At 36.4% G+C, this 27,640-nt stretch overlaps 2 protein-coding genes across 2 annotated transcripts in view; one reads left to right on the top strand and one right to left on the bottom strand.

The window, feature by feature from the left end:
- Window positions 1–15,561, top strand: part of LOC127956794 (semaphorin-3C-like) — a 53,827-nt gene extending 38,266 nt beyond the window's left edge. Inside the window, exons 11-18 of the mRNA XM_052554993.1 lie at window positions 951–1,095; window positions 2,132–2,354; window positions 4,824–4,912; window positions 6,370–6,411; window positions 6,589–6,746; window positions 7,567–7,634; window positions 9,237–9,367; window positions 12,538–15,561. Coding sequence (XP_052410953.1) covers window positions 951–1,095; window positions 2,132–2,354; window positions 4,824–4,912; window positions 6,370–6,411; window positions 6,589–6,746; window positions 7,567–7,634; window positions 9,237–9,367; window positions 12,538–12,936 — 1,255 coding nt within the window. The 3' untranslated portion in view covers window positions 12,937–15,561. The remainder of the gene's footprint in view (window positions 1–950; window positions 1,096–2,131; window positions 2,355–4,823; window positions 4,913–6,369; window positions 6,412–6,588; window positions 6,747–7,566; window positions 7,635–9,236; window positions 9,368–12,537) is intronic.
- A 1,891-nt stretch (window positions 15,562–17,452) lies between these two features.
- Window positions 17,453–26,380, bottom strand: LOC127956719 (platelet glycoprotein 4-like). The gene is made up of 12 exons (XM_052554887.1): window positions 26,005–26,380; window positions 25,198–25,358; window positions 24,705–24,849; window positions 24,293–24,439; window positions 23,103–23,194; window positions 22,828–22,877; window positions 21,123–21,192; window positions 19,427–19,611; window positions 19,198–19,316; window positions 19,044–19,117; window positions 18,893–18,947; window positions 17,453–17,929 (listed from the first exon to the last, which is right to left on the bottom strand). Exons 1-12 carry the CDS (start codon window positions 26,125–26,127, stop codon window positions 17,741–17,743), a joined length of 1,410 nt encoding a protein of 469 aa, XP_052410847.1. The 5' UTR covers window positions 26,128–26,380; the 3' UTR covers window positions 17,453–17,740.
- Between the last annotated feature and the right edge of the window lie 1,260 nt (window positions 26,381–27,640).

Raw genomic sequence — 27,640 nt, 5'->3', positions numbered from 1 at the left:
TTTAAGTGCCCCTATTATGGATAATGAAAAGTTCATATTTTGGTTTTGGGAGTCCCCAACAACAGGTTGACATGCAAGTAAAAATAAAAAAATAAAACGCTTTCATTGTCTTATATGCATTTTTTTTTTACTTGCTCAACGACTACCAAACTATTTGCTCAGCAATGAATTTTTCCAAACTCCTCCTTTGAAAACGCGAATCTACTAGAGAAAGGGAACTAGAGAAAGGTCCAAAGTGCCCCTAAAAATGTCCCTTTTAAAAATGATTATAAAGTAACGGCACATTTGGACACTACCAACAAGCGTAACTCCAATCATTTTACTTTTGAAGTACTGGATAAGAAATGTTCATTTGATTCTAGCAAAGTTTAAGAGGTTGAAATGTCTTTTTGAGTTGTTGTTTTTTTCTTCCTCAAGAGAAAGATGCTCTTCATTGATTATCTCATTGTTTAGGTGAAAGAGTTCAGATATGTTTGTTATGGTGGGTTTGAACGAGTGTATGTCGGGCGTGTGTGTACGTGAGTTGTGGTTAAATGAGGTGAGATTTCGGTCAAGGTTTCAGAGCCGTGGTTCATTCTCCATCCACGTTAAATCGGTGTGGTTTTCCTAATGAGGCCAATCCAAACAGCGACAGCTTCTTTGTCCGTGCCATGCTCTGTTATTAATCATCATATTTAGTCTCTTTCCCTTTGTTTTGTGACCAAACAAAGAAATTCTTTGTCTTGCTGTCTGATAAAAATCTAGGATGTCCAGCCAAACCACACTTCATCCCAGAGTGTAACCAAAGTGGTGTCCCCTTTCCTTTATGTGGCATTTTTCTCTCTGAGGATTGAGTCTCCAGTGTAACCATGTTACATCATCCCTTCCATCCAAATGCTTAGAAAGGAAGTGCACGACTGTCTTTTGCTTCATGTTAAATAGCTCTGTGTGTTTTGTTTTATTTCATCCAGTTCTGTGTTCAGAGGTTCTGCTGTCTGTGTGTACAACATGGCCGACATCCTGACGGTCTTTAACGGACCGTTCGCGCACAGGGAAGGACCCAGCTTCCAGTGGGTGGCTTTCCAGGGCCGGATCCCATACCCACGACCGGGAACTGTGAGTCACACACATTCATGTCCTGCCTTGGTACAGTCACTCTGTTTATAACACCATTAAACGAAGTAAATATTTGCAATTTACACAGTTTAGTTGAAAGACAAATAATTGTAGGTGAGAAATGTTTCCCGAAATAATCATTTTATTTCTGGTCTATCCTCTGTGAGGCTTATATTTCAAGTTCATTTTTGTGATGCCTTTTAATAATATTTTACCAAAATTATATAGAATAGTACTATTTGAATAATATAATCTAAAATATAGTTTTTCAAGTTGAGTTATCGATTAAGTATTTGCACTCATTATTTTCTGGTCAATCCGTGGTTACAAAAGCTTATAATTAAGGTAATTAAAAAAAATGTTTATGCATATGTGATCATTTTAAACAATATTTTACTATATAGAATATTACCATACTACTGTTTATAAATATGTATTTATTATTTTACAAATATTTCTTAAATATATCGTTTATTGCCATTTATTCATTTAATAAAAATTTTGTATTTATACGTTTTTTCAATGACATGAATTGGTAGATTTGGCTTCTGTTTTGGATTATCAGAATAACTTCTATCTTAGAAGAAGAGATATATTTTTAGATATGATAATTTTACCAAAACAATTTAATATAAAATAATATATAACAAAACTATTTAAATATAGCATTTTTTCCAGTTTAGTATTTACATGAAATTTGTAGTTTAAGGTCTATCCCCTGTTGGAAAGACTTTTTATGGTCACTTATTTGTCAAATAAATGATGAGATGAGAATCTTTAATAATATTTTCCATAAAAAAATATAGAATGGTGTAATTTTATTAATGCAACACTAAACTATTATTATTATTATTATTATTATTATTATTATTATTATTATTATTATTATGTGTCCACATTCGCTTGAGACAAAGACTCAGAAACTAATATTAGGTTTTAGTTTGAGTGACAAAAAGACCTAATTGATGTGATAAAGCTTTCATAATCTACAGCACGATTGTCTAAGCTTTAAACCGTTTTCTCCTCTTCCTGTCAGTGTCCTGGTGGCGCGTTCACCCCTCATACCCAGAGCACTAAAGAGTTTCCAGATGATGTGGTGACGTTCGTGAGGAATCACCCCGTCATGTTTAACCCCATCTACCCAGTCGGAAGGAAACCTCTGGTGGTGCGGACACATGCCGATTATAAATACACCTCTATAGCTGTGGACCAGGTCACTGCTGTGGACGGACACTACCAGGTTCTATTCCTGGGCACAGGTAAAACCCCGCATTATGACAAATCTTAAGAAAAATAAATGACCATTCTAAAAATGAAACCAGACCGAGTCACAACCGCCAGTTCAAATGTTCCACAATATATTTCAACAACCACCTCATGTAATCTGTTTATGGAAGGAGCTGGAACACTTAGCTTTGCTTGACTGCCTGTTGACCTCTTCAACAGACTAAACAGCTCTTTCCACTTAAAAATGAGAAAGGCAGAAAAGTTGGAATTTGTTTTCCTGACTGATAACATTTTACTGAAAGTGATTTGTCAGTTAAATTATATTTCACTTAAAATAATTTAAAATTATACTGCACTTTATTAAATTATGGCAGTAAGCACGCACTCGACTGTTATACCGCTTCATACCATAACATACAGTTCACATTATACAAAACATACCAGAGCCATGTTCCTTATGATCTTATATAAAATACCATATCAATATAATCTTATCTTCATCTGTTTTTCCAATTGCGTTTTAGGAGACACATTGCAGCAGTTAGCTTACATGCTAATCAACCATTGAGCTTTGGTGGGTGGTGCAGGCTTGAATCTGGCCTGCAACATGTCCCATTTCCCCCTATACTAACTATATTTTAAAGCAGTGATTCTCAGTAAGGGGGCCATGGTCCAACAAACTTCAAACTCCCAAGGGGGCCACAGGATGACTTAACAATATTTGAATTGTATTATATTTATATTTATTATTTTACTTTAAAAGTTTTGTATAATTCTAATGGAAGGCCGATTTCTGCCACTGAATAAAAATTAAAAAAGGTAATTGCTTTATAATAACTTCTCAAAATTCCCATCTTTTTTTCCGCTCACACTTGCATGATCGCAATCTTGATCAATTAAGAATTATGTGATATAAACTCACAATTGCAAGATATAAAAAGTCAAAATTTGCAGGATTTTGATATAAACTCGCAATCGCGAGAAATTAAGTCAGAATTGCGTTACACAAACTCGTGAATGTGAGAAATCAATTCAGAATTGCAAGATATAAACTCGCAATTCTAACTTTCTCCGAATAGTGAGTCTTAATCTTGCAGTTGTGACTTTTTTCCTCAGAATTGTGAAGAGGAAAAAGACTGACATAGCTTGTATCTCACAATTTGAACTTTATTTCTCAGAACGGTTTTTAAAAGTTCATATAACGCAGTTCTGACAGAAAAGGTTGGAATTTGTATCATAGAATTAAGAAAAGGTGTCAGAATTGCGAGACAAAAAGTCCATATACAATTCATATTCAAATTATTATTATTATTATGATTAAGTATTTAATAGTAATTTGATTATAATGCTTAAATAAATAATATTTCTTAAAAATGATCTTTAGCTGTCACAAGCAAAAATATTGTGGGAAATGTTTTCACTACTGTAAAGTATATACAATACAATAATATAAAATTTAATTTTAAAAATAGTTGTTCTATATAGTATATAGTATATACCATCATTCAGACATAAATCCGTCTGCCACTAGAGGGCAGAGAGTCTACACCAGCTGCACAAATATCATCATCTAATCATCTTTAACATACTGAAAACATCTCTCTCTCTTCTGTATCACTTAAATGGGAGATATTATGATTCCTGCTGTGTCGCAGCACAAGACACGGTATTAACTTCTGTGATGGCGATGGAAGAATGAAAGAAAGAAAGCGTGTGTGTGTGTGTGTGTTTCTCTGAGAACAGACTCAGAGACACGACAGCAGACAGGCTCAGCGGTTACTAGGGAACGGGGATAGGGACGTTTGGAGAGAAATCAAAATCACAGCTGTTTGTATTTGCCGATCAAAATTCCTGACGGAAAGCCAGGAGCATTGTGCGGAGTGGCCTGTCTGCTCCTTGGCAGGGTTTCGTCTAGAAATGTTGGCTATTTAAAATGGGAATTTCCAGAGATTGAGCTGAATTCTCCATCGTCCTTCTCTCTGAGGATCTGGAGCTAAATATACACACCTATCATGACCTCACAGAATGGATGAGCTTGACACTTAATGTTCATAAGCTGCTAATGCCATCAAACTCATCACTCAATGTTTCTACGGTTTAAGATATCCAATAAATTATTTCCACCAGGCAGATGGCAAAAAACCCTAAAAATGCTTAGACTTGTATTGAAGTAGGGCCACAGGCCATATCTAGGGACTAGATGGTGGGCTCTTTTGACGTAAATAAAAATCACCTAGCAACAACCCAGAACACCTTGGCAACAACACATTTTCCTCTGAAGTCTAGTTTGCAGAACTGTCTCTCAGAACAGATGCTCAACAACATCATAAACCAACCTAGACACACAAACACACACACACACAAGCTAAAAGATTTAAAAGAGAAAATCGAAGACTGATGGAAAGTTCATAAGCAGTTCAAAAGCCCACCACATTATCAAAGTTGTTTTTGCTTTCCAGACTGTCCAATGCTCTCCTGATGTTCTGATATTCTGCTCACAGATAAAGGCACGGTACAGAAGGTCGTGGTTCTGCCGTCAAACGGCTCTCTGGATGAGGATCTAATCCTGGAGGAGCTGGAAGTGTTTAAGGTCTGAGTTCTCGCCACACATCACACATCAAAGTATCTAGAGGAGCAGAGCTGGCAGTGCCACAAAGCGTTTATTAAAACTCTGTGTTGTTCTAAGGGAAGGCAGATTTTTAATGGGTACAAAGACTGGGCATGAGGTGAGGAAAAGGTTACTCTGTCAGCTTTCTTATGATCTGCTTTGAGTGGCTCGAAATTGTCAAAATAGGTTTAGGGCATATTGAATCAATTCATGGACCATGGAATGCCAAACACACACACAGCTCAGTGGGATGTTTAATTTGGCATCTGAACACACACACGCTCACAAATTTGCACATAGAAACTCAAAACCACCCTAAATAGGCGATTTAGCTTTAAAATTGTGGTTTCGTTTGATTGATTCAAATGGCAAATAGCCTAAGGATGTCCATTATAATGAAAAGCTCAATCTTTTTACAAATGTATTTTAGAACGTATGTCCAGCTTTCAGAAATGTTATATTTGTAAAATTGTCAAATGGTGTAACCATCAAGTGAAAAGTAAACACATTTTCCATCCAAAAGTTAACACTTTTGTTATTCCTTTTAAAAACATTATACATTTTTGAGTCATGAATACCATGAAATTTCCTTGGGGTTATACCATTTGACATTGCAATTTTTGCAGTTGCAATACAAACAAACATTATGGCATCTATAGATGTTCAACTAACATGATCATAATAAGGTGTTTAAAGCACAAATTATATTTACTTATTTTTCTCACACTTACGTGCAAATATGAGTACCACATATTTCACAATCTAGTTAACAAGCTTATGAATATATTGTGACTGAGAAGGGTCATGTGACAAGCTTGATGCACTGCCACAAAAAAAGGAATTATGAAATAGAATTGAGTATTTCAATAAAAATCATGAAAATGAAATGAAACCAGCTACCAACAGATATTCCATGATTGTACCACACTGACTCTAGATTGTTGAAAATATTTGTATAGAATTACATAAAATTCTTAGTTACACCACCTTGACTTTTTTCAACACAAAAAATTGAATTCAATATCCAACACATTACTTGTTCCACTTCGCGTCGTGCCTAACAACACCCCTTAGATGTTTTAAATCCATTATAGACCACAGCTTCTTGGGGCTTATTGCTTTATTGAACCAATGATCAAGGGGTATTGAAAGCGAGAGAATAAAGACGTCTTCAGAGCAGACTTAAAAAGCAGAAATAGAGGGGGCTGATCTAATATGAAGCGGTAACCTGTTCCAGAGTTTTAGACCTGCAGTTGTGAATGTGCGATCACCTTGTTTTTTTTTTTAAATCTAGATCTAGGCACAATGAGTGAACAAAGATCACTGGATCTCAAATGTTCTAGAAGGGGGTGTAAGGACTGACTTGAGGGCTTTATACACAAATAATAAAAAAAACACTAAAAATTAACCATTCACCCGATTTCGTTTTTGATTTTCAGAAGCAATCTCCTATCACCAACCTAAGAATCTCATCTAAAAAGGTAACTACATTTCGTAGCGCTTTCATCTATAGCTCCATTTGTGAGATTAAGTGCTACATATAGTAAGTGTGGGTGGTGGGGGAAATGTTGTTGCTTTAATTCTGGTTAATTATCTCGTCACCAGTCCTGTGGGTTAAAGGAACAGCTTTTAAGATATCGGGCTTGTATGTGTTACAGCAACAGCTGTATGTTAGCTCTGAACACGGAGTCTCCCAGGTGTCTTTGCACCGCTGCATGGCATACGGCTCTGCTTGTGCAGACTGCTGTTTAGCGCGGGACCCTTACTGTGCCTGGGATGGGCTCAGCTGTTCTCGATTCTACCCTACTGGCAAGAGGTACACACACACACACATACACACACACACACAGGGTGGCATAAACTGCAGCAGCAGTGGGACAGAAATAAATTATGAAACGCAGCTTTGGTTTCATTTAGTCATAAAGCAGAGAGACACAGTCTGGGTTGAAAGATTATTTGTGGAATTTGTGCAAACCCCTAAACCTACATATTAAAATTCATTTTGTCACAATTACATTTTAAAGAGTTCTGGCCTAAGATTTTCCTGGCAGACGATGAAACAGATTTAAATATCGAGGGACTACAATAACAGAGACTTGAAGCGGGTGGGCATTTCTGACTTGGGCCAATAAGCAACTGTACATAGCAATGCAGTAAAAATCACTCCGAACACCTTGGCAACTGTGTGGCAACACTTCAGAAACCATCCAGTCTCTGGAACTCTGCACACATACGGCTTGTCTCTCTAACAGAACAGTCCACATATTCCATATTCAAAAGTATTTACACTGTGGCTTGTTTCAGAACGGGACATGTTAATCTGACACCTTAGCCAAACAGTTTTACTTGATGCCAGATGTATGGAGTACGGAAAATATTGATGGAAGGCACAGCCATCAAAGCATCCATTCCGGAGTATTGAAGTGGAAAAACAGACATTTCATTTCACTGCACTTGTAACAGCTGAATCGAGTTAATTATGGGAAAAAAGCTCAAATTTGAATTTCATGACAAGGAATGTGCATTATAAAAATAATATTGGGCAAACATTCAGGCAGTGAGAGAATGCAAAAGTGAAAGGAAAGAATGCATATATGAAAATCTGTTGGATTAATCCTATGTAAATGTTTTTCCAGGAGAAGCAGAAGGCAGGATATTATGCATGGGAATCCACTAACTCAGTGCAGAGGGTTCAATCTGAAAGGTAATGACTACCTGCATGTCAACTAGGCAAATAAAGTCCTAAAGTTATGTGCAGAGACAAGGATTTAAGTTTTCAATAAGCAGTTTTGTTACTGGCATGCTGGAAAAACCATTTCCTTTTCTTTGATACAAAGTCATTGCGACTTTATATATCATAATGAGACGTTATATCTCACAATTGTACCTTTGTTTCTTGCAACATTTTCTCATAAACAACTATTAAACTGCATCTATTTCTGACAATTGCTGCTTTTTTTCTTATAACTGCAGCTTCATTTGGTTAATTGCATAATTGCAAGTTGAAATCTCGTGAAAATTTAAAGGGATTGTTCACCTAAAAATGAAAATTCTGTCATTTCCTCACTCGCATTTTGTTCCAAACCTGAAAGAGGAGAAATTAATTTAATAATGTTATTTTTGTTTTCACTGCACACAAAAATTATTCTTCATAAAATTAAGGTTGAACCACAGATGGACTATTTTAATGATGTCTTTATTAACTTTCTGGGGCTTGAATATTGTCAGTTGCGTTGCTGTTTGAAGGGTCAGAAAGCTGTCAGATTTCATCAAAGATATCTTAATTTCTGTTCAGAAGATAACGTGGAATTCCTGATCACATGGGTTTCTAATGAAATGACTGGCTTTGCCACATTGTACTGCATTTTTGCTTTCTAATTGTAAGGACGAATTGTGTGTTGCTAGGAACTAAGTCACTTCTGGTTGGGACACGAATAATCATTTGCAAGACCATCTAGAGCTGAATCAGTCTAGTGACTAAGTATTTTACTCATCAACAACACAGCCCCAAATGTACCATTTTGGCGTTATGGACGTTGTCATAGAAACGAATCATTTTGAACTGCTCAGAGCAGAATCATAAAGTTGTCATCTTGTAATTATGCTAATTCGAACGTGAACGCAGCCAATGCTACTGCTAAAAAGCTTATTCATCAACCTCATTTTATGATATATTGACAGTTATTCAACACTTGCATTCTATTTTCATGCACATACAATTTTCCATATGAATTCATACTTGTGATGCTTAACTTTAATGCTAATTGACATGAAGATTCACACATTTCTCTTTCTAACTTTAATGCTAATTGACATGCAGCCTCACACCTTTCTTTCTCCTCTTCCACCACTTGTTTCCTTCCTTCTCTCATGTTTGTCTGATTCTCTCTCCTCGTGAAAGAATCTGTCATGGGACCAGAACACCTGTTAATTTGAATACAATTGGCACAGATACTGTCAGCGATCCAGATGACTCAGTTCAACACTTCAGATGCATCAGAATTATTAAATAGCAATCTTAACGATGAGAGGAAGCGTTATCCCAGCTGGATGCACTAAACAATAGTAGCAATGTCAAAACAGATGTTGAATGCATGTCATCATTGGCCAGTGTACAAGGTCACTTATCAAATTACATACTAATGTGGCCCACTACTCAGAGTATATTTGACTGCAGTGAACTGGAACCCCATCGTGACCCTCATCCGCAGATGTTAGCGTGTCAGATGAATTATGGCAGTACAATTACAATTAGCATGCGGTAAGTGTTCGAGAGCTGTGGCTAACGCTTCAAGTCTTGTTTCAGCCTACAGGAATGCAGTGGAGATGACGCAGTATGGAGTCAAAAACAACACCACCTTCCTGGAGTGTCAGCCCAAATCTCCACAGGCCTCAGTTAAATGGCTCATTCAGAGAGACAACGATCGCAGGAAAGAGGTCTGACAACCCTGTCCAAAATGAGATAACATTAAACCCTCATCCTCAACAGCCAATGCACAGTACATTGCTCAAGGCTATTGATTGTTTCATTTCAATGAAATATCATGTTTGTAATCATCAAACAGACCGACTCCTCTTAAACTGCCAATGGTGAAAAATAAGGATAAAATAGATGCACAGGGATGCTCAAAACTTCTTTTAAGGTCTGGCTAACAATAATAAAAAAATTAAATACAACAGAAGACAATATGCAATCGATAACAGAAGAGCTAATATTACATAAACATGATCTCCCAGTCTTAGATGTTATAAACGTTTATGCAAATATAATTACTACATTTATAAACAATTATAAAATAATAAATTCATTGGTCTAAATTATTTAAAAATATATAATAGTAGTATTAGAGGTGAGCGATATGACTAAAATAGTTTTACACACGGGTAAAAGAAATGTATAGCCTGAATGCACTGTAAGTTGATTTGGATAAAAGCATCTGCTAATTTCATAAATGTAAATTTAAATCATAAAATCTAAATCATAAAAATTTCACAGTAATGATATATCACAATACAGTTATCTCAGCTTTAAGTCTTAATGATATCAAAATGTTTGATACTTAGAAATTTCATAATTTTTGTCATCAAGTGTCAACATCACAAAAAAATTAACTAACCTATATTAAAAAAAAAACACAAGCTCGCCAAAGACAAATCAACAGTCAGCGATTAAATTAAAATAAGAAAAAAATTGAAAGCAATAGGACAAAAAAATTATTACTACAGTAGAACAAATAAATAAGGAATGCTACATGTACATTGTATAATCAAATTTTGAAAACAATGCATATTCTTCACTGTGTAAATGAAATATACATTTCTTCTGATTACATTTACAAATGTGATCAAGTCAAGATCAGTGAGAGATTATATCTATTTAGAGAATTATTGTTGTTTAATTAACTATTGTTAATTAACATGAATGCCAGCCAGCAGGAATATAAGACTGCTGTCACTTTAAGAGCTGCCCAGATCCAATATACTGTTAAATGTGTTTTGTTCATGGATTTTTTTTTTTTCACTTAAGAGCTAAATTACTGTATTTACGAGGATACTTGCAAAGAAAGGCATTTTGATAGATACTGTACAAGTGTGTGTATAAAGCAGCAAAAATATTTCTCAGGGTATATGCAGAAATCTTGAAGTTAATTTTAATACCTTTTCAAGACTTTTTCCAAGACCTTCTCAATATTTTTAATACCTCACCGCCACTTCAAGCTGTAACCATTTATATTAGTGATACTTTTAACTTAACAGTTTTAGTTTGTGATAAAGACTATAGACCACTCTGATACAAAAAAATCAAATAGGCTGGGATAGTAAATCAAAGCAAAGTTTATATATAAAAAAAAAAAAAAAAACTTTTCTCCACCCTCAACAACAATCATGCTGACATGTGCCTCAGTTCTTCTGATTTTGTTCCCATCAGCTCGGTGCGTTGTAATACGCACTGGGAACGCCAGAGCGTACTTTGTGGTTTTGAACTTCCGCCCGCCTGCCTGCTCTGGTGATCTCAGAGGCAATTTACAAACACACCCACAATAGCCTAGTTTATTTACCTGTTAGGGCTGGGATAAACGATAATTTTTTTAAACGATTAATCTAGCGATTATTTTTTCGATGCATCGATTAATCTAACGATTAATTTTTCAGACCGATTCGATTTCGATTATCTCCCCATTAATTGACTACTAACAATTTATACATGTTGATTTACATATCTGAATGAAAAAACATGAATTCCTTAACATTGCAATATATGTTTATTGCTCTTAAAATTACAAAATAAAAGACTGACTAAGAATGCATTACTTTGCAATTGTTTAGAGATAGCATTCAATAAAACCTTGAAGCCTTGAAAACACATAGCTTACTGAAACAAGCTTACTGAACACATAGGGCCTAGCTTACTGAAAAAAAAGTTCTTCTTTCAGATGAAAGTAACAACAACTTGATGTCTAGCATTCATAAAAAAGGTCACCCAAAATACTTGTTTAGAGCAATTTAAAGAATACAGTAACCAATGTAAACTTGAGGGCTTTAAGCTAATCCAGAGAGTGCTTTTCCAAAAAAAAAAAAAAAAAATTAACACTGGGAGCAGGCAGCCTGTCATGGAGAGAAAAAAAATCTCAGAATGCTCCACGTGAAACGTTGGTGTTCATCCGCCCTTTTTCTATCGTTTCTAATGATTTTGGAGGGAGAGAGAGAGAGAGAGAGAGAGAGAGAGAGAGAGAGCAAGACAGCGCTCGTGTAGTTTGAAGACTGTGAGTGCGCGAGCGCGCGTGAAACGTTGGTGTTTCGCCCTTTTTCTATCGTGTTTAATGATTTTGATTAATATGCACAAAGGAGAGAGAGATCAAGAAGCGCTCGTGTTGTTTGAAGACTGTGAGTGCACGCACACAGCCGGGGCTCTCTCGTACGTGCCCTGTCAGGCGCAAATAAGGTTTTGACAGCCGCCAGAAAAAAAGATCAATGCAGAAAAACCCCTGGATTGGTTATATAACGTTGGACAGAATGTTGATCCAGCCATCGCGTATATTCAGCGCACATAAGGTAAACGTAAACGTTTTTTAGAGAAATAAAAACAGGTTGCTTAATCGATGCGAATATTTTGCGTCGACCTCATCGATGACCTCGACGCATTGTCCCAGCCCTAGTACCTGTTCGTTTTTTTTATAAAAATGACTAAATTCACACACTTTTACGATGTTTTTGGGACTCAAATTTTGAAAGTATTTTTTCTTAATTAGCGGTCCAACAGTTTAAGACTTTATAAAGCCGTGATAAGACTTTTTAATAATTTTTAAGGGTCTTAATTTTCCCAAAATTGATTTATCACCTTTTAATACTTTTCAAGACCCCGCGGATACCCCGTCTCTATGAGCACTGTCTTCACATGCCTGTGCATCTCTGGCGGTGATCAGAAACAATCTCTCAGACAGTGGGAGAATATTGAAAAATTTGTTCTAAAATAGTATTTTGATCACCAAAACAAACATATTTTATATAAACCCTATTTTGAAAGCTTTTTTTTTAATATATTTTTATATTCAATAATCTTTTATAAGTTCCACATATTGACAGGTCATTCTTTTCTCTGCATGCAGGTGAAGCTGAGCGATCGTGTGTTGTCCACCAATCACGGCTTGCTCATCCGTGCAGTGCATTCCTCGGATCAGGGTGTGTATTACTGCCTGGCCACAGAGAATGGCTTCAAGCGCACACTTGCTAAAATCCGTCTCCAGATTCTGAGCGAAGCTCTGGTCAGCGCTCTGAGCAATAAACACTCTCCCTGGGGCTGGGCGGCCTCACTGCACCCTAAAGCCCTGGTGTCAGCCTTCAGCCCTGCTGAGACGCTGGCCATGCACCAATACTGCAAGGAACGCAAACAGATGCAGAGTCTGCAGAACATACAGAGCCCCATGAGAGGTGATCTGGGCAAACTCAAGCCCTTGCTGGACCACAGGAAGAGCAGGAACCGCCGAAACCACTTACAAGAGGAATAGAGTCGAAACATGAACAAAGGAAATGGGTGGAGAGAAGACGAAAAGAAAAAAAAAGACATGCACAAGGAGAAAACTCGAGTGTAAAATAAAGGAGGAGAATGCTGGAGAAGATTCCTCTGTTATGAACCTCAATTGTGGTTCTTCAAGATCAAAGCATCTCAGGTGCTTCCTGTACAGCAGTCTTATATACACGAACACCCAGAGCAGAGGACTCGGAGACATCCGCATCCTCACACACAGCCATCCTGTTTCAAGCAGCAGAATACAAAATGCTATATATCATATCCGGTAGTATTGTTAGCAATTTATGTGAATGTGGCAATTCAGAACAAACCATAAAGTAATACCACTTCCTTCAAGACCCAATGAAATAGCTTGATAAACAGGTTTTTTTTTTCCTGTGTTGATGCATTTCTTATCGAAACAGGCATATGGGACGGGACATATGGAGGGACTCGTCCCTTTTAAACAGCCTTTAGTTTACATTACAGCCATGAACATTTATTTCTGCTTGCTAATGCTAGTGAAGTATTACCAAAAGGGACAGTATCATTATAGAGCGCATTTCAACAGACAAAAAAACAACAAAAAAAAAACCCAAAACAAGTCTACTCATCAATATTTTGGGTTGTTTACTGAAAGAGAAAGACTGTAAATTGCAAATCTACATATCTGCTAAAGGTTTGTCGAATTTTAGGACTACATTTGCATTAGCCTTAGCCTCAACCCACAGAAAAGGTTTTGTTTTCTAGTTCATATCGGATTCAATCTTATTATGTATGGATCTTGAGAGTATTCTGTTAATTTATAGATGTAAAGTTGAATCATCTTCTAAACTATTGATTTCTTCTACATTTCCTTTAATATCCCTGCAGAACACTGTGATTAGAAGTATATTCTAGCAATCCAAGATTAAAATTCAGTACATGCCATTTTTAGGGCACTACATTTTGGAAAATTTCCATAAAATGGAACAAATTTGTCTATTCTACTACCTACAACTCTCAAATACCCATAATTAAACTACAAGGCTACATTAAATATTAATAGTGGTCTTGTAAAGTCACTCAATGGCCTTCCTACACTGAGATGATCATTTGTGGTTAAGAGCTCATCTCAAGCTTGCAAAAGCTTGTTTTCTAGCAAATGAATTGTTTATGGTCACTGAACAGGTCATGAGAATATTTCTTGGGAGATAAAAACATAACACATCCACCAAAGTATATCATCCCAGCTGCAGCACAGATGTTCATACGGGAAGTGAGAGGGTTTGGAGACGTTTCAAACTGTACCAGACAGGTGGCTCTCTCAGCCCATAATACTGTAAAGAGAGTTGTGTTTGTGCCATGTGTTGTGCTTTGGGAAACACCATAAATCCAAAACACATGTTTTTCCTAAGAAATATTACTTGTTGGTCATCATTTACTCACCCTCATGGCCTTCCAAAAACGTTTGCCCTTGAATATAATGCATATGTCGTATGGACCACTTTTATGAAACATTTTTGTCCTTTAAGAAGTTTGACAGGCAGTAGTCATGTTTTCAGTATATGGAAAAGAGCAGCATGATAATTCTGCAAAATATCTCCTTTTGTATTCCTGAAAGAAAGAATGACATGAGGGTAAATTTTCACAGGCGAATTATTGGATAAAAATGTTGATTGTATGTGCACGTTTTCATCTTTTACAAAGATTTTTCAACACAGAAGTTAACTGTTTTCTGTGAATGTTTGGAGCTTCTGATTCAGAAGCCTTATTGGAAAATGACAACAAAAATGCAGTAAACAGTCAAATCTGTGCTGCAAACTAGTGTGTTACATTATTACAACAATACATTCAAATATTGGGATAAGAAAATGACATTGTTTTTAATATCAAGCCGCAAAATGGACAGCTGAAAGCATATAACAATGGAAGCCATGCACATTCATGTTTCAAATAGCTGCATCCGATCTTACATTATGAAATCATTTTAAAGTAGATATTTTGTAAAGTAGACTTACACCAGCCTCAGAAATACCGCAGTGTTTAAATCACATAAGGATAGGCCCAAAAAGGCATGTGATCATGTATATTGTGAATGTCATGTTAATGTTTTGTGGTTTGCTCAGTGTGCACAGCTGTAATGTGATTGTCACTCATTTTAGATGATGTATAGCATTGTACAGCCTCCAATTTTGGATTCTTCGATGTCTGTGTAACTTATCTCTTTTTGTATTTTGAGTATCTGTAAATAGTGAAACATGCAGCTCTAAAAACAAATGAGAAATTCAGTCACACTTCAGATTTCTCTATGCCTATTAGAATAATTTAAATTCACATTTGTAGTTTTCTCTCTCTCTCTGAAATGCCGAACTTAATTTAGTTTAATTTAGTTAAATTTCAGATGTTTTTGACTGAATCTGCATTTTGCAGATGTTTCATGTTCACTTTTTTTTTCTGTGACATTTTTGCCCTCTCCAAAAGGGCATTTGGAGTAACATGTTTTAATATAATAGGCTACTATAGCAAATATGTATTCCCTGTGAATGTTAATGATAATTTTATTTTATTATGTCTTGATTTGTGTATTCCTATTTATTAATTATATAAGCCTGAACAACTGCATTAAACAACTTTAATCCATCCCATGTGTTACAGACTCTTTACAAAGGAAGCCAATCTGAGAATTGATTAATACCTGTAGTACTTAAATTATATTAATCCGATTAAACTCAAAGAGTCAAATATGAAGATAGCAACATTACATGATACATAACTGAAGCATAATTCACAACGCAGCAGAATAAGTTATGGTTATGTTCACAGTTCAGTTATTTACGACAGTGACAGTTTTACTCAATTTTCAGTTAATATGTGCTGTATTAACGGAACCGTACTCGGTGGTTGTCTATCACGTTAACACGACGCAAACTCGCTCGTCTTCTGTTTTATATGTATTTTCATGTGCGGTTTGGATAACTTACTGAGAAGTAGAAACGGTTTGTGTCGTCTGAAGCTTTTTACTGTAGATCCAGTCTTCAAAACGAGCTTGTGTCAGTTTTACGGTCAGCTTCAAACTGTTATAAAAGCTGCTCTCTGTTAATTAATTGACTGATGAATTCGCGCATACATGCTCCATGTGATTTCACAGTTATCGCGAGAATAGAAAGTTGTATAAAAAAACGTGGGTTGCCAATCCCAAAACAAACAAAAAAACATTACATTAATTTTCTTCTTTTTTTTGCCTTTAATTTTTGATGCTAAAAGTAAATTTAGGCACTGTACAGCATGAGATTTGCCAAAGGTTACATTTGAAGGATAGTTCACCCAAAAATGTAAATGATTTGCTAATCACCGTCATGTTCTGTCGTAGCCCTCCATAGAGAGTAGTAGCCTAACTGAAATGAAATAAGGTTGGTCAAATCTAATTTCATGAAGTTGCAAGAATACTTTTGTGTGCAAATAAAACAAAAAAATATGACTTTATTTAACATTTTTTTTTCTTTAAAAAATCACATCTTCTGCCATTATTGAGAGCACGTAAACAATGCATGCGCGTGATGCTGCTGACATAGAACACGCATGCACTAAGCCTTGATTATGTGCAAAGGAAAGCAATGCGCATGTGTCTTGGTACTCTCCATAATGACGGAATACGTGACTTGGAGGAGAAGAGCTGTTGATTTAATCGTTACTTTTTTTGTTTTCTTTGGACAGAAAAACTATTCTTGTAGCTTCATAAAATTATAGTTGAACCACTGATGTCTCATGGACTATTTTATCGATGTCCTTACTGTGTTTCTGGGCCTGGGCACATTTCAGTTGCATTGCTGTCTATTAAAGGTTCAGAAAGCTCTTGGATTTCATCAAAAATATCCAAATTTGTGTTCTGAAAATTAGGAAAGGTCTCACAGGTTTGGAACAACATGAGGTTGAGTAATTAATGACAGAATTAAAATTTTGGGGTGAACTATCCCTTTAAGGTTAGCGTTAAATTGTTTGTAAAGATTATTTTTATTATGATGGTGGCAAAGGTAAATGTAAAAACGAGCATGCAAAATTAATTAATAAACACACACATACAGTACGACTTAGTAGGGCATTTGTCAAACCTTTATTCCAAAGTAGAGTAAAAACCTGCTGTTTGCTCTGGCCTTTAGCAGTTTAAAACCCATGGGTCAAACCACAGCAGAAAAGCAGCAGTCGGAGGTGACCAGTTGTGCTTTATAATTCATAAAGCAGGAAGAAGGGAGGTAGCTCCCAGGCCTACTTTCATATTAAACAAACCCCTGCTCAACCCCAAGACTCTCGTTCTACAAAACCTCCCATTCTGATTCAGCAGCCATTTGGAGAATGGAAAGTGAATCATAAGGATTTACAGGATTTCTTCTGTTTCTGTTTATCAGTCTGGTTATTGTTCTTACACATGAGAAGGCAAAACTAGATTTGTGATTTGAGATGTGTAGACGACAAGAACTACGCAAAGAGTACAGAAAAAAACAATTCCAGAAACCACAAATCACAATGAGGCCAAGTTTCACAGTTCTTTGTTTTACTGAAATTGTGCTGACATACAAAACTATTTCATATTTAAATTAACCACAGTACGACCACAAAATGGCAGAATTTTTGTCTTAATAACTATTTAAAGTATGACTTGATACAATATCAAGCGAAATACAGAAAGAAATCATTTTGCTCCACAAAAATGCAGAGTTTATAGAATTGCGGTACTCTGAGCGCAAATGACAATTACAATATACAATTCCCACAAAGTGCGCTATCAAAAAATCAAACACAAAAAGCACCAAGCATCCCTCTTTTTATTTAACAATCAAAGAAAGTTTGTTATTGCTCGGTTTCGTGCACACCGCAATCAATCCGATCAAACAGCTGGCGAATAAGACTAAGCCGAACACAATGAGTCCGATCTGAAACCCTTCCAACAGGTCGATCCGAGCAGTCAGCTCTTTCTTGAACATGTCGGCCGTCTCATCATCCAGAACTGCCGTCTAACACAAATAAAAGACAAAATCTTACAGTCAGGTGGCACCTAATCCTGCTCTGATGAAACAATCAGATGGTCCAGGGGTCAGACATGTATATAGGGATGCGCGATAAATATCGTCCAATATTTAAAGCGCATCTGGTCAGTAATGTCGGTTCTGTAATCAGCGGTAAATCTCTACACATGCGTGATTTCATGTATGACAGCATTTATTACTTAGAGCCATTATTCACTGACAAGCTGCGCGAAAAATGCGCAAAATATGATCGTGGTTTTGCGCAGCTTGTGAGTGAAAAACTCCATGCTCCATGTAAAATCACGCACATGTAGATAATTACTGCTAATTACAGAACCGGCATTACTGACCAAATGTGCATTAAATATTGGCGATATTTGTCATGCATCCCTACATGTGTAAGATTAGCTGTTTATGGAATGTAATAATTCTTCTGATATATCAGACGTAAGATTTCAGAAATGACTTGTTGGTCCCAATGAGCTAATGGATCTAGAGTGTACTTATTTTATCTAAATGCTTTAGCTGAATCACAATCAAAACCCACAGCATATAATCATATAATCATAAACACATATCAAATTTGTATGTACTATTTAATATATGCTGTATAAAAATAAAATAAATAAGATTTTACTGACTTAATTAACTAGTTGGACCCTAATGCTTTATTTTGACCAATTTTCTTTAATTGGACATTAATAAATACTTTATTTGGACCAGAATGCTGTATTTGACCCTAAATGTTTTAGATGTACATAAATGCTTTAGTTTGATCTAAATGGTTTAAAAATAGTTTATTTTTTATTTTTTTATCTATATCCTTTAATTCAACCCAAATGCTTTCTTTGGACCTGCATGCTTTAAGTGGACTTACACATTTTAGTAGGACCCTTTAGCTGGACCTAACTGCTTTAATGAAATACTGTAGATGCCTCATTAAATGCTTACCTCATTTACCCATAAAATAGGGAAAACTGTGTAATCCTTGATTTTGTTCAAAATTCTATGTGGAAGAAAGACACAGGATATTATGTTGTGCATGTATGAACTTAGCAAAGTGCAGTGCATCAGTGACGATGTGTGATGCCTGTTTACATACACAATACTATCCGACGGGCCGTACAGCATGTTGACCTGAAGTCTTTTTGCAAATCTCAGAGTGAAACCTGTAATCTACAAATGACACAAGATGCATTGTTTTATCTTTAAGCTTCTTCCTTTTAAGAAAAGCAAACTTGAAATGGGTTCCTCACCGGTTCTACATCCAGAAATATTGAGTGCTCATCAAAGTTTGGGTTCAGTCCGATCACACCTTGATGGAGATTATTGCTGCCATAGAGGAAGTGGGGTAGAGAGAGGAACACTGGGGTTCCTGTTGAAAAATATTGAATATAAAAACTCAAAGAAAGCATTCAGTAAATTAAACTAGTTTCTACAGTACGTCAGTCTCAGTTGACTTCATACGAGGCCCAAAGCACTGACCTCTACAGGCGGTGAGGTCAAGAAGTCCTGCTGTTGTGCAGTTTCTGGTGATTACAGAGTCTGTACAGTAACACTGGTTATCTGGGTTATCCACCGGAGAGGCCAGAGCTTCAGGAGGCAACATGTACCGATACACATCGATTCCCTTCAGGTCAACAGTTCCCTCATACTCAGCAGATACTGACCTAGAGGACAAGTATGATATCTATCACAAATGTATGCGTTTCAAAGGGGGAAGGAGTGTATTAAACAGTATATCAATTATTTTATAATTGATATAATACACTATATATATATATATATATATATATATATATATATATATATAGTTATTTATATATATATATTTTTTATATAAGGAATTTCTTATTCTCACCAAAGCTGCCTGTATTTAATCAAAAAGACAGCAAAAACAGGAATCTTGTGAAATATTATTACAATTCAACCTTACTTTTTTTCTATTTTAATATAGTTGAAATCTCATTTGATTCCTGTGATGGCAAAAAATGAATTTTTCAGCTTCCATTACTCCAGTCTTCACTGTCACATGATCCATTTTTAAAACAGGGCTTATATTTTTTGTGGAACTTTTGATATAATATATATTTTAGGGTTCTTTGATGAATTAAAAAACAAAAATAGAGGAGCATAATAGCACCAATTTGAAACAGGTTTTTTTATGTAACATTCTAAAAAGTCTTTACTGTCACTTTTGATCAGTTTAATTTGTCCTTGCTCAACAAAAGAATAATTTCTTAAAATGATTATAGGCAATGTATATTAATAGTACTAAACTGATAGAATAAAATTGTGTTTGTGTGTGTGTGTGTATATATATATATATATATATATTTTTTTGTGTGTGTGTGTGTGAAATATTTTCTGTTTAAAAAGTATCCTTTAAAATTTTAAATGCTACATTTCATTTGATATTTTGCATATAATGCAATAACATTCATACATTTTTAAGCATGTTTTCAGTGTCTGAATACTTTTTTAGCCATTGTATATGCATGAGTGAAAACATTAGGAAAAACTATTTCAAAAGCCTCAAGACATGGTCTCAGTAATAAATTTTTAACACTTATCATGTGACTATATATATAAAAAAGACTAGTCTAGCTTTGATCTTCTGCAGCTATGCCTTTACAGTCACACATGATGTATTGTGATAAAAGTAAGGAACTGCTGGAACTAAAGTTTATTCTGACATCTGTGACCCTTCAGAAAGAGTGGCCTGACCTCTGGTGGTAATGTCAAACCAAAACTGGATGTATAAAACCTCCACTTAGATGTGCTAGATCTGTATAACAGCAGGATTCCAAATCTAATCAGATGCGGAGAGATAAAAGTCCATGAACACTCATGGAGAAAATGAGACTTTAATCAATAGATAATGAGAACATTGCTGATGAGTGGCATTTCAACATGTACAGTGTCCTCAGAAAATATCTGGAAATGTATATCTCAAATAAAATGGATGAAAGCCATAACAAATGGCATTTAATGAAAAGAAAGATAAGCATAAGCAATTAAGACTCATAATCACCTTGAGACCACCTGGTTAAAAGTTAGTTCTGAGAGAGAAGTGAAGTTAGTTTTGAGAAAGATGTTTGCAGATGTTTTGGGTTATATTATGACGTAAGTGTATATGATTGACTTTTCTACTGATAATCAGGGAACAATCTCGAAATACCTGCAGATATCGGAAGAAAAGAAGAACAGGGGTTCTTTCTTGTTCAGGAAAGGGTGGAAGGAGGAACCATCTGTTGACATATGAATACAAAATTAAACGTGATTAATGTGTGAAATATTACATTTGTTGAACTTCATTTCGTATATCTAAGGTTGCTTTGACACTAGTGCTTTTGGTGCGCACCCAGGTTCGATTGACGTCAGAGTTCAGTTCGCTTGGATGATGTGAACGCCGTTTTCCGAACTCGGTACGCACCCACGAACTGTACCCGAGTCCTCTTAAAAAGGGTGGTCTGGGGTAGGGTTCAAGAGAACTCTGGGACGGTTCGCTGCTGATGTGAATATTTCTCTCAAATATTGTTCACAAATCTGTCTAAATCTGTGTTCTTGAGCACTTCTCCTTTGCCGAGAAAATCCATCCACCTCACAGGTATGGCATATCAAGATGCTGATTAGACAGCACGATTATTGCACAGGGGTGCATTAGGCTGGCCACAATAAAAGGCTCTAAAATGTGCAGTTCTAAAAGTTGATCAGGTTGTTGATTGTGGCCTGCTGAATGTTGGTCCACTCCTCTTTAATGGATGTGTGAAGTTGCCAGTTATTGGCAGGAACTGGAACATGCTGTCGTATACGCCGATCCAGAGCATCCCAAACATGCTCAATGGGTGACATATCCAGTGATGCTGGCCATGCAAGACCTTGGATGTTTTCAGCTACCAGAAATTGTGTACAGATCCTTGCAACATGGGGCCGTGCATTATCATGCTGCAACATGAGGTGATGGTCGTAGATGAATAGCACAACAATGTGCTTCAGGATCTCATCACGGTATCTCTGTGCATTCAAAATGCCATTAATAAAATACACCTGTGTTCGTTGTCCATAACATATGCCTACCCATACCATAACCCCACCGCCACCATGGGCCACTCAATCCACAACACTGACATCAGCAAACTGCTCACCCACACGAAGCCATACACGCTGTCTATCATCTGCCATGTACAGTGAAAACCGGGATTCATCCGTGAAAAGAACACCTCTCCAATGTGCCAGACGGCCTCGAATGTGAGCATTTGCCCACTCAACTGCAGTCAGGTCGAGACCCCGATGAGGATGACGAGCATGCAGATGACTTTCCCTGAGACCGTTTCTGACAGTTTGTGCAGAAATTATTTTGTGAGGCCGGATAGATGAACTGCCAAATTCTCTGAAACGCCTTTGGAGATGGCTTATGGTAGAGAAATAAACATTCAATTCATATGCAACAGCTCTGGTGGACTTTCCTGCTGTCAGCATGCCAATTGCACACTCTCTCAAAACTTGCGACATCTGTGGCATTGTGCTGTGTGATAAAACTGCACATTGTAGAGTGGCCTTTTATTGTGGCCAGCCTAAGGCACACCTGTGCAATAATCGTGCTGTCTAATCAGCATCTTGATATGCCACACCTGTGAGGTGGATGGATTATCTCGGCAAAGAAGAATTGCTCACTAACACAGATTTAGACAGATTTGTGAACAATATTTGAGAGGAAAAGGCCTTTTGTGTACATAGGAAAAGTCTTAGATCTTTGTTCAGCTCATGAAAAATGGGGCAAAAACAAGTGTTGCATTTATAATTTTGTTCAGTATATGTCAACAACAATGTAATTACTTCACAATGAGTTCCATATCAATGTAATATGTAAGAGGTAAACTTGCCTGTCCCGTTTATCTTGTTGCAATAAGGGTCATTCCAGTAACTCAGCGATCTGTACAACATGAAGATTGTTAGTCTGAGTTTTACTAAAATTGTGTTAAAGCATGTGATTGATTCATTGCTCACTTAAATCACAAACAAAATGACTGACGGTTGGATCTGTATATACAGTATTTACATTTAAGGTCTGGGTCATTTTAGAGACCTATTTACCAAACCTATTTACAACCCAAAGGACCATGTAAATATTCTCTGTTACATGAATTCATATACTTACGTTTCACCTGCCCAGCGTTCAATCGTGGCTACATTATTGATGTCATCTTTGCCTGTGAATACAGTGTATGGTCCATCGATGGTGTCATTGTACTAAAAGAAGAAAAAAAAAGATTTTCTCTGAATGTTAAGAGCATAAATAACAACAAATGGCAGTAAAAGCTGGAAACATAAGCGTTTTTTAAATTCTGATTTACAGACAGAAGAGAAGAGAAATTGTGTGGATTAACTTCAAGGCTTATCTATAACAAGCTTTTCTTAAAACATTGATGGTGTCTTTAAAGGAATGCACTCAGAACAAAAACGTTGCTGTAAATATACTCACCCTCGGGCCATCCAAGATGTAGATGAGTTTGTTTCTTCATCACAACAGATTTGGAGAAATTTAGCATTACATTTCTTTCTCAACAATGGAAGGGGTGCCATTGAAGTAAGAGACTGAACAGCTGATAAAAACATCCCAATAATCCACACATTTCCATTCCATTATTTATTGTTGTGTGATTAAAGAAATACACGTAAAATATAATAAATTCATCAAGATGTTTCAAACTTCTGTCCATAAAAATGCTTCTTCCAGTAAAAAAAGCCATTCTGTCTGAATCAGGAGAGAAATATGTTCAGATGAAGTGAAGTGAAAACAGTCCAAAAGAGTTTTAAACATGGATTTCACTTTGAGAGGACAACAGGGGATGAGTCTCTTCCCTGAAGGAAGCGTTATTATGGATAATGAACTCATTTTTTGGCCAGAAGCGACAGTTTAAAGTCAAAACCCCTAAAAGATTAATTTTAGTAGACATTAATTAATGGACTTAATTGATGTTTTTATCAGCTGTTTGGACGCGTATCCTGACGGTACCCATTCACTGGAGAGGATCCACTGGTGAGCAAGTGATGCTACATTTCTCCAAATCTTTTCAGATGAAGATACAAACTCCGCTACATATCCGGAAGGCCTGAGGGGGAATAAATATTCAGCAAATTTCATTCTTGGGTGAATTATCCCCTTAAGTACTCTTACTTTCTCAGTTATTTTTTATTCTTACATAAATCTTAAGTAATATATTCGCATATGTTACAAATTATTTTGATCATTGACAATACAAATAGTCTAATTGCATTAGAATATATGATACAGTTTATTAATCATGAAGCTTTAAATGTTTAGAAGTGATTGCCACGAAGCCTTACTGGATAAAAAACTCCAAGCCTGCTGCCCAGCATTGGGTCTTTGTAGCCCCACAACAATTCCTTAACAGTCCTGCTCTGGAAGAGTGTGGAACTGGAGCGTTGGATGAGCAAGTTTGCAAGTCTATGATCTAGTAAACTGTAAACACCCTGAAAAAGAAAGAAACGAAGTTCACACTGATCAAAGCAAAACCATAGACCCCAAAAATTCATCTGCCTAAAAAAATGTATTTGCATTTATTACTTCAAAAGCACTTTTGTCCGACTGCACATCACCTGTAATTATAAATATAATCTATGAAAATGGATATGAGGCTGATGACTTTGCTGCATTGTTGGTTACATTTTAACACAGGTGCTGTGCTGACTGTTAATAACAGATAATAACATATATCAACATTTTATCAATACATACTGCTACAGCTAGATTGAGCGATGTGAATACATCCTCCTCTGTGCCTACTGACATGCTAGGCTCAAAGATGGCTCCCGCTGGCCGCACAAAGGTCACAGTGTAGTTATCATTGAAGGTGACATTTGTTTTGGGGGTAAAATGCGTCCTAGAGGACAACAGAGAGCATGAGAGCGTATTAGACCACAATCCATTATGAGCATTTACTGCCTTCAAATTGTAAGAAAAATGAAAGCGCTTACATTGATATTGTCTATTTCTAAGCACAAGTCTCAGAAATAGGTAAAAATGGCCTATACTTTATCAAAGAACTGATGCTTTGGGATTCTTTCTGCTTTATTGCAGGTAGTTTAAGAGGATAGGGAATTTGTGAGTGCATTTTTAAAGCTCAAAGAGTCAATTTGCTCGATTTGCTTCGACTTTCTCTACCTTTAAAAGAACAATGATTGGTTTAAATGAGTGTCGATTGAAAATCTATTTATACAGCAAGTCTTACCTGTACGTGTACGGTCCTTTCTGCACCAGCACGGGTTTGGCCCCTTGACTTAAAACGTCATCCGGGTTCTGCACGTCAAAAAGCCAAAACTGCCTGTACATCGGCGTGTCTACAGACATCCAGGTGTCAAATGCTAAAGTCCCGTTTTCCAACACCGTTTCCTATAGAGACACAAACATACTTGGTGTTAGATACTCTTTGCACTTTCATATTACATTGTGTTCAATTCAAAATGGGGTAGGCTGGGGCAAGTTGACACAAACCACTAAATGTTTCTCAATATGGTGTTATTTTCAGTCATTTTCTGTATAGGCAAACACCTCTAAGTCTACAATAATGCTACTGTAATTATTATTTTTTTTTTTTTTGCATAAATACAGAAATAGAGCTAATTTAACAAGCTGTCATTGACCTTGACACCATGAGGTAATTCGAGAAGCTGCTGTTTAAATACATCAGATATAAAATACTATCTAAAATACTCAATGTATGTTGATGTCAAATGTATTAAATGCTCTTTAATAGCCCTTCAGCGAAATATATACAGGTAATTAAAGAGCAAATTCTAATCAATACATTGCATATTAAATACATGTGAAAATACATTTATTAAGAAATGCCCTTGACCCATAAACCCCATTTTATTTACTCTCATACATCATTGATAGTACGTTGTACCCTACACTGACTGTTCCTAAATTATTCAGAATATTTCTCCACAGCAACTTCATCATGTACTGTATGCCTTTCTGGGAGATCTGCAAATGCATGTGCGACGAATATTGATATAAAAAGACGACGGCTTACCGTGAGCACGGTGTTTTTAATGAACATGTTGCCCACAGGGATGAGGATCCCGCCCAGCAAGGCGATCAGGGCGCCCAGCAAGGTCCCTGTGATGAGCCCGCATTTCAGACCACAGCAGGTCATGATGGCGAGCAGCAGCCTGGACCAACACTGACCTGCGGCGCGTCAGGTGCGAGCATGAGGTCGTCCTACGAATTATGTAAGTTCCAGGGATAGAAGGTTGCAGAGGATGAGATTTAGGACTGGGCTCCTGCGCATCACACCCGGAGATACGGTTAAGACGGAGTTATCTGAGCGCGATAACGCACTGCTGGGCGGGGAGCGGGCGCGTTACGCGCGGCATTCAGAAGCCAAGACCAATGTCACTATCAGACGAGAGCTGAGCTTTCACACAGGTTAAGACTCAGAAGTCACTTTGAAATGTATAATCGACTTCAATAAGACTTTAGAGCCTCGAAAAGAACATAGAAAAGAAATCAGAAAAGGGGGAATAAGTGTCATTTCTTGATTAAAAATAACGCATTCTAACATTATCTAATATGTTTTATTAAATGTTGATTTTAAATTTACTTTTGAGCATTCTATAATAGCTAACAGGATAATTTCTCACAAAATGGGAAAGAAATATTCTATTTTCTAAATTCTATTTACCAATTAAGCAATCAGAATCAAGCATTGCAGTACACTTATTATGAATAGCCTATATATTTCTTTATGTATATAACTAATACCAATCCGAAGCGAGCAATCCAAGCAATCCAGACAACAATTTAAGGGATACACATAAAATTTAAAATAGAAAATAGAATATCAGACCACTGAATTCCCCAAAGACCAATCACAATGAAGCACTTCATATTGTGCAATAAATACGTTCCCTGACATTTAAAATGCTCTTATATTTATAAGCAGCAGTGGAAGTATAGCTTAGATGATGGACATACACAAAATAGTAAGCCAATACAAAGTTCAAGGGTTGTTTTTATTACTAGTTATTGTTGTTATGCATTAGTGGACTACATTTTTTATCTCGTATTGTAGCTACTTTCCCTCTCACATGTGTGCTCTCTCTCTCTCTCTCTCTCTCTCTCTGTGTGTGTGTGTTATAAAGAGAGAGTTGTTTTTCAGTGTCTTCTCTAAGTAGTATTATCAGAGTGGATTTTTAGCTTGTACTGTCCTCTAGTGTTCATGGGTTTCAGTTTGTCTGTAAGACTGCAGTGTGTTGATGTTTCTTGTTGATGTTTTTTGGCTGTCAATGTAACGGTAGTTACTGTACATGTGGGCTTCTTGGGGTCCTTTCAGGAATACACATAAAAACGGGCAAAATAAAACACATACATCTAAATGTAAACATAAACAAATATAAATCTCTTCTTTATTTTGAAATCGTGCAAAAGAAATTAGGATGAACTTTTACCGTGCAACCATTTTATTTGAGCTTCATGCAACTGCATCTGCGAAGGAATCAGGACAGTCAACGCAAGTTTATATTGACAGGGCACTAGAGGTCAGTCTTCAACTACTGGAGGTTGCTGGCAGGTTGTACAAAATTGCCATAAAACAGTAGGTCTGCAGCGTGACGTCACAGTAAACAGGTGCAGGAATTATTGCAGTTTTCAGAATCACAGTGTAAAAC

The sequence above is a fragment of the Carassius gibelio genome, chromosome B4, assembly GCF_023724105.1.
Source record: "Carassius gibelio isolate Cgi1373 ecotype wild population from Czech Republic chromosome B4, carGib1.2-hapl.c, whole genome shotgun sequence".
Lineage (NCBI taxonomy): Eukaryota > Metazoa > Chordata > Actinopteri > Cypriniformes > Cyprinidae > Carassius > Carassius gibelio.
This window is presented reverse-complemented; position numbering and strand designations above follow the sequence as displayed.

What these genes read in the sequence shown, in the direction of transcription:
- LOC127956719 (XM_052554887.1), bottom strand. Translation starts at nt 26,127, where the DNA reads ATGACCTGCTGTGGTCTGAAATGCGGGCTCATCACAGGGACCTTGCTG. An exon ending in GAACGCTGGGCAGGTGAAAC is followed by an intron (nt 22,878 to 23,102) that starts GTAAGTATATGA and finishes CATGTTGTACAG; the next exon opens with ATCGCTGAGTTACTGGAATG. An exon ending in TTTTCTTCCGATATCTGCAG is followed by an intron (nt 19,612 to 21,122) that starts GTATTTCGAGAT and finishes CTTGTCCTCTAG; the next exon opens with GTCAGTATCTGCTGAGTATG.